Source organism: Mus pahari, chromosome 1 (assembly GCF_900095145.1).
Source record: "Mus pahari chromosome 1, PAHARI_EIJ_v1.1, whole genome shotgun sequence".
Classification (NCBI taxonomy): Eukaryota; Metazoa; Chordata; class Mammalia; order Rodentia; family Muridae; genus Mus; species Mus pahari.
The window spans coordinates 28,381,994-28,390,109 of record NC_034590.1 but is presented as its reverse complement, the minus strand read 5'-3'; the positions used below and the strand labels follow the sequence as shown (position 1 = coordinate 28,390,109).

The 8,116-nt window shown below is 43.7% G+C and overlaps 1 protein-coding gene across 1 annotated transcript in view; it reads right to left on the bottom strand.

Moving 5' to 3' along the window:
- Nucleotides 1-8,116, bottom strand: part of Oca2 (OCA2 melanosomal transmembrane protein) — a 254,536-nt gene that overhangs the window by 218,952 nt on the left and 27,468 nt on the right. Inside the window, exon 4 of the mRNA XM_029541048.1 lies at nt 7,779-7,851. Within this exon, the coding sequence (XP_029396908.1) occupies nt 7,779-7,851 (73 nt within the window). The remainder of the gene's footprint in view (nt 1-7,778; nt 7,852-8,116) is intronic.

Below are 8,116 nucleotides of genomic sequence, written 5' to 3'. Positions count from 1 at the left end.
ACACACACACACACACACACACCACACACTGAGGCACACACACCGCTAGGAAAGCTCACAAAATGTACATCCAGCCATTTGATCCGGTCCCTATACTCGGCCCGCTAACCACTGCAGCCCCTCACTACCTCACAGACAATTGGCTCTGTGTTGAGTGCTTTTGCTTGATTCTGGATGATATCTACTCAGTACTCATGACTGTCTTCCTGCATACACTATTTACAGCCAGCATAAAATTCTCATCCAAGTTCATGGGCCCATAGAAGGTCAGGTACCCCCATGAATGAATGAACGTGCATACTTACATCCAAGTTATAGTTTATCAAACCCCCAATTATCAGGTGAGAAATCACGATGGGAACTAAAAGCATTCTGAAACTGGCAATAATAATAATAATAATAATAATAATAATAATAATAATAATAATGGTGTCCACAGCATTTCCTATCCGGAAAAGAGGCCCCTCCCACTTCACAGTTCTTCCCATGACAGTGGGCACTGCACAGTGTCCTTCTCCTCAATTCCTACATCCCTGCCTGTATGTTGCACAAACATTGGAGCCCATACTCCTCAGTTGTACCTTGACTATCAGAACTTCCTACCTCTGCTGTTAGGTCCTAGTGTCATGGACTGCATTAGTGTGTACGTGCAATCGTAGATTGAGCGGGATGGCTACCCTAGGCATTTTGACCCAGGTCTCCAAAGACTTCAGAAAGAGCTTGCTGGGTTCAGGATGTTCCAGCGGCCAGTCCTTTTGTTCTGCCTTCAGCCTCTAGAAATTCACACGGTTTATTGGGGGCAGAGTACCTAAGGGTTTTCTTTTGAGTGTTGGGGAAGCCAGTTAGTAAATGACTCATTTTCTTTTTCTATTGTTTTCTTTAATCTTCAAACTATACTGTTTTTAAAAGTTGTACAAAAAAAAATCTTTGTAAAGGAAATGTTTGGTAAGCCGTGTGACTGTGTTACAGCTATTCTACATTGCTTGATACTTGGGTATAGAAGGTACAAATGGAAAATGAAAGCCACACATGGAACAGGATTTACAAAGAAAAAAGTCTGAGAGACCCTGTTGCTTTGCCAGACTGAAACGTTTCATGTCCTGGTTCTTCATGAAAGAAACTAAAGATATAAATTAACAGAATGAAGATTGTAATGGCCACGAAGACAGCAGAAAGTAGAGCAGTGCCACCGTGAGGTAAATCTCAGAATTGCAGCAGGCTTCTTACCCCAGTATTCGGGTATTTATCAAAAGCAGAGTAAAACAAAGCCTTTGTCCTCAAGTGTAGTCATTATTCTTCTCCTATGAACAAACACTTGACAAGAACAAACTGGAGAGCTGTTCTGGCTATCAGTTTGAGAAAAATCTAGTCCTTGATGGTGGGGGTATCTCCTTTGTAGCGAGATTATTCTGAAAGAGAGTCTGGGCTGTAACCATCAAGGCCCACTGCATTGAACCCCTTCCTACAAAAGGCCACACCTCCTAAAAGTTCCACAACCTCCCAAACCAGCCCGTGAGTCTTTGTGAGGGTCTAAAAGCACTAGTAGGGAGATGACTAGGTAAATTAAAGCACCTGACTGTTAGCCATTCAAATGAACAATACAAAAACCTAAGGCGCATAAGCCCTACAGATGTAGCCACCTTTCCTTTCCCAGTGCATGCCCAGGGTGCCAAGCCCATCCCGAAGTTCCACATTGCACAGGGGTGTTCACACTCCGCAAACCGAAGTCTTGAGATTGAGCCCTACCTGGCAATTCTCTTTAACCCAAGGCTTCCAACCATAGTGTGATCCTGATATAGTCGCTGTCTCGTTCTGCACAGGAACACCCATCTTCAGTGAACTCTCTCTTCTGCAGAACTTCACTATACACTTTGCCCTCTCTGAAACACATCCAAAGGCCTGGGTCTCCTACCTGAGTTCTACCACTCCGTCCTGTGTTCTGCTGTACTCTGCTGTCATGCATGCTTATTCACAGTGGTTGAAACTTCTCTTAGATTTTCTCCCTAACAGGTGTAGCTCTTCAAGCAAAGAGATTTCCTCCTCCTCCTCCTCCTCTCTCTCTCTCTCTCTCTCTCTCTCTCTCTCTCTCTCTCTCTCTCTCTCCTTTTCTTTTCTTTTNTTTAACTTTTCTGGNCAACAGTGGATTCTCAAATCATTGGAGATCCATAAACCATACATGATTGCCAGATAAACATTTGTTTATGGAATCAACTGTGAATCTAGACCAGCGTTCCAGACACACAAGAGCATGAAAAGATGCCTGTTTTCTGATCCATCAGCCACCCTCTTCCTGACTGGCCCATTTGCCTAAATTTATGCTTTACCTGTCATTCAAGACCTAACTCAGCATCCCCTGAGTGTTCTAAAAGGCATCCTCAGAGGTCCTGTTGGCCTTCGCCTCCTCGTCTCTCATTTTTCCTCTGAGGACAGGGACTTCCTCCTCCACTCTGCTGCTGGTTGTCCCAGTGCCAAGATCTAGACTTGTAGCAAGGAGGAAGACGTGAGAAGACACTTTGGAAGAGCAGACAATGTTCTGCTGCAGGGCAGAGGACGGTCGCAAAGGGAGGCCTTAACTGTTCTATCCTCAGGCTTAGCTTTCACTTTGCTATGAAGCCATCAAACATTAGACTCAGTGTCGCCAGGTCTAGGTTCCATGGTTGGTCAAGCTTTGACCCTCTTTTTGGACTGGGCCTTAATTTTAGTCTTGTCCTTGGCCTGCAAGCGGTCCTCCTCCTGACACCACCTAAGGATTCCTTCTTCCTTTGCAATAGTTACTTTGAGGGTCAATTGGCCTGTTATAAGATTCCCAGGTATTTGCTTAATGATAGTGACAGTGTATGCCTGTGAGAGTGTTTCTAAAGAGGATTAACATTTGAACTGGTGGACTGGAGTAAGCTGAGTGCTCTCCCCAGCATAGCAGGGATCATCCAACCCACTGAATCCAGATGAAAATGCTCCCCGAGGGAGGGAGCTCACTCACTCACGACACAGATCTTCATCTCCTCCTCTAGGCTCAGGTCTTCAGTCTCATACTGGAACACACACCATCAGACTCCAAACACCCAGGCCTTTTGAATTCCACTTCTACTTGTAAGTGGACTTCTCAGAGTTCACAATTATGTGAGTCAATCCTTAAAATAATTCTTACAAATATATAGCTATATGTATACATACAGATTTGTGTATGTTTGTGAGTGTGTGTGTGTGTGTGTGTGTGTGTATGTGTGTATTTGTTCTGTCTGTGTTTTGTTAGTCTAATTTATGGGGTCCTATTTGGAGCTAAAAGGGCAATGGGAGAAACTGTTTTCATTCCTCTATATACACTGCTTGCTCTCCGGCTCAAGGTGTGAAGAGGGGTGGAAAGAGAGAAGAGGAAAAAGAAAGAGTGAGGTGTTGAGAAAGAAGGGAAGGGGAGGAGAAGGGAAGGGGATGTCAAATCTTGTAACCTGTGGGTAAAGGGTCACTGGCCTCTGCTCCTTTATGTAATGGCCTGGGAGCTTTGCCATCCTCTCCCAAAACAAGCACAGGGAACAATTCAGGAACAAAGAACTTCAGGTGCCTGCAATTACAGGTTTCTAAAATAAACCCTGCAATTACTGAGCTGACACAGCCTGACTGCTACAAGGATGTTCACAGGACGCAGATGTTCACAAGGAAGATATAGCCTTGCTCTTCCCCGACTGAGGGCCAGTGGCTCTTTATCCAAGAGTCTTTCCTGACACAGCATGCACCCCCTGTCTCTGGCTTCAGCTCCAACCAGGAAGGCTAGCAGAGGTCAAGAGAGGAGAACACCCAGGCTCTGCTTAATTCTCTAAGAACTGCCCACGAAGGTCAGAACCCTGTTCCACCCCCACACACCTTGCCTGCCTGTTGCTTCGTTTTGGTGTTCTAAGACAGGGCCTCGGCATGCGGCAGATTTTCATCTTGAAGTTATAATCTTCCCTCAGCCTCCCCAAGTGCTAAGATCCCAAGCTCACGGTCACACCTTGCCAACATCCTAGACCTAAAGGGGGAAAGAGGTAATTAAAAATGACAAACTAGTGTCAGTGAGCATGCTTTCAGTCAGTTCAGCGATGACCCTGGATAACAGCTATTTATTAGCTCTGGGCCCTTATTGAGTAGAACATAATTCTCCAGGCAGGCTGAATGACCCTGGTTAACAGCTGGCCCAACAATCTCTCTACTCTGTAAATCCCCCATTTGTCCAAAATGACTAGAACTTACTGTGTTTGTCCCTGTAAAAATATTTAATTGATTTAATTGTAAACTTGGGGACAGGAATCTAAAAGCAGCTTACACATGAAAGTGTATGTGCGTGCAAAGTGATAGCTCAAATCTATATGTAAGATTTGAGTTTAGGGTGAAGGATCCTTGAGCTAGGGGCTAGAGTCAACTAAAGAGATTGATTGATTGATTGATTTGTTTATCTCTGGGTATTTGGAATGATTTCTTGCTGGAAATAATTAACCTGCTGTTAGAGTCTCTTCATCAATTCTAGCAGAGCTGCATTCTGTAGAACATCTGAGTACATCCTCTACAGCACACAAAACCAAATTGGCACCCACCTCCTCAGTCGGTTAAAGCCCAAGAGGCTACAGGCCAGTAGCTTTCAGAAACCTTCACTGTGCATTTAGAGCATAGTGTCTGCAAACAGGAGCCATGGGACATCTGTGGTGACACTGGATTTGATCCAAGGTACCCTTATGAAGCAAGAATCAACCTCCCATGAGCAATCCTAAATCCTCCAGCACCCCTGCCCTCTAGCCTGGCTGCCCTTATATCTCCCATCTCTTTCTATCTCTTCCTTTATCCAAATGTGCAAGAACCCAGGAAATAACAACTAGAGCTCCTTGTCATCTGTGTTGTGAAAAAAAAATCATGGGCAATTGGGCAAGACAGGCTGTGGGCCCCTTGGTAGAGACTAGCACACATGACTTTCTGTGAAGAGCTTATGTCACTTTGTGGTAAGAGGGTAAGAAGGCTTTACCTGTTGTCTTAGTTAGGGTTTTGCTGCTGTGAACAGATACCATGACCAAGGCAACTCTTATAAGGATATCAATTAATTGGGGCTGGTTTATAGGATCCAAGATTCAGTCCATTATCATCAAGGCCAGAACATAGCAGCATCCAGGCAGGCATGGTGCAGGAGGAGCTGAGAGTTTTACATCTTCACCTGAAGGCTTTGAGCAAAACCCTGACTTCCAGGCAGCTAGGTTGAGGTTATTTAAGCCCATCCCCACAGTGACACCTATTCCAACAAGGCAACGCCTCCAAATAGTGCCACTCCCTGAGCCAAGCATGTTCAAACCAGGATACCTGTTGATATCTATTCTCTTCCTAAACTGCTATGATTATGCAGGATGCCTAAGTGACCACAGTTTTACTGTTGGTGCTCACATGATGTCCCAGCACAGCACTAAGGACCATCAACTCCCTACTGTTGCCTCTCCTCCTCCCTCTGTGAGCCTCACAGAAGACATGACCCAGCAACTACACAAGTCCAAGTCCGCAGGGGTCTTTAGCCATCTGCCACAAACTCACCGGGTGGTAGGGAGCACAACATCCAAGTCTTGGGAGTGAAGATAAAGCCAGGGCTTTGAAATAAGAAAGAAAAGAGGGGCAGAAAACAGCAGGGGGAAAGTCTTAGATTTTTTTTTATTTTACCCAAGGAAGTGAGATGGAGGGAAATCTATCGAAACCCTAGCTCAGGGTGAGTTCAGGGTGAAGGATCCTTGAGCTAGGGGCTAGTGTCAACCACTCACTAAAGAGATTTATTTATTTATTTATTTATTTATCTCTGGGTGTTCTCATAGGGGAGTGCTTCTCCAACTGAAACTCAGGCACCCCTTCCCACAATGAAGAAAATACAAGGATGTGAGCAAAGGCGTAGTCAGATGGCAGAGCAACCCTGTAGTGAACTTGGTGAAACCTGAGAGAGCCACCATCACAAGGACTTGAAAAATAATCTGCACAGATGACAGAAAAATGACCGAATTTTCTAAAGTTATATATAATGCATATGGAAATATCACCCTCTAAGTGCATTAGCTTTTTCCTTTTATAAGAAAGAGTGTGCAGAGAATTTTAAAAACCTGTTTTAAAAAAAAAAAAAACTCATTTAGAATAACATTTTTAAGCGCCTAGGAATAAGTCTAACCAAGGCGGTAAAAGACCTTGCCATGAAAACTTTAAGGTGTAAACCAAAGAGTATACATGGGTGGGCCTATGGCTTCTGCTACATATGTATCAGAAGATTGCCTTATCTGACATCAATGGGAGGGGAGGGGCTCCGTCCTGGGAGGCTTCTTGCCCCAGCAAAGGGGATGCTAGAGGGGTGAGTGGGTGAGGGGGTTGGGGAGTTCCCTCTTAGAGACAAAGGAGAGGTGGGGATGGGATGCAGGGTTTGGGAAAGAGAGACCACGAAGGGGGAAAACATTTGAAACGCACGTAAATAAAATAATCAATAAAAATAAATAATAATAAAAAAAAAAAAAAAAAAAAAAAAAAAAAGAAAACTTTAAGGTGTAAAAAACAAAACAAAACAAAACAAAACACCAAAACTAAAGAAGGTCCTAGGAGATGGAAAGGCCACAGGTGCTCATGGACGAGCAGAATTAATGCGGGGGGGAAAAAAATGGCTGTATTACTAAAAAGCAGGTTCATGAAATCCCCATCAAAAGCCTGGTGATACTCTTCATAGAACAAGTTAAAAAAAAAAACTCATATTTCATATGAAACTCAAAGATCCTGAATGGCAAAAATCACACTAGACAGAAAGAACAATGCTGGAGGTATTGCAAAACCTGAACTCAAACTATACTACAGAGCCATAGGAACAAAAAGTATCTGTCCATGCAATTAATTAATTATTAATTAATTACTATGCAGGTTTTCCCGTAGTTAGAAGCCCCTCTTCCAAGGCTCCACTCACCATGCTCTGCATGGCATGGTAGTGGAAATGACTGGAGCAGATTGGGAATGAAGAAAGGACAGACATATATACAGAAAAGCTGGGATCAGGTGGGGCTGTGTTCGCTCTAACAGAGGACACCAAGTATACCACCCAGAAATTCACCACATTTATTATGTGAGGCACAAGGGGGCTGGGGGGGGGGGAGAGTCAGCTAGTCTCAGTGGGAGGTCTTTATAGGGAAGGAGTCTCAGGTTGCAGACACATGCAAGGATGAAGCTACAGTTGTCAGCTTTGCACACACTGTCAATAACTGTACACAATTCCCATAATCTGAGGCATTAGAGTTTTTGACATGGCCATACTCAGGTGAGACACTACACATTCACTCCAGGCTTCCAACACTCCCTACACCAGCTGATTTATGACTAAGTTTACATCAACCCTCCAAGTAGTGCAGAAGTAAAGATGTGGCCTATCTCTACCCTTAAAAACACCATGAAGTTCAGTATCCAAGTATCCCATATGATGGTTTTCAACAGAAAAGAGAAAATGAAGGCACAAAACAGCAGCTGAACAGAAGATGTGGTCAGAGTAAGAACCATGAAGGTATGCCAATAGAAATGATCTGTATTGTAACGGTAATGTAAGAAATGGGCGATGCGCACAGAACACATGACACTAGGCCTTTGAGAACCCTGAACCTCTGGCCCATCAGGTACATCCTGAGGAAACACTACATGTAGAAGGATTACTGACTCCGACAGTCTGTGTTCAGGTCTCTTTAACAGGTGTAATCATTTCGGAATGGCTTTGCCTTGCAATTTTCAGCCACGGGTGACTGCTATCCCATGCATACTTTGGATACAGTAGTTTTCCAGCGGTGACACGGCCAACAGTTGCCAGAACTTTCCTTGATCCGGATACAGGCTGAATAAAATCTGTAACCATTAAAAAATATTTGATTATATGTTTTTAATATGAAGACCATAGGATTTATATAATTTTGACTACCGTTAAAAGTAGAGGTGTAATCACAAAAGAAGTCACTAGATATGTACTCACTGATAAGCGGATATTAGCCCAGAAACTTGGAATATCCAAGACACATTAAGGAAAACAGAAGAAAATCAAGAAGGATGACCATTTGTGGATACTTCATTCCTCCTTAGAATAAGGAACATAACTCTCATGAAAGGTTATAGG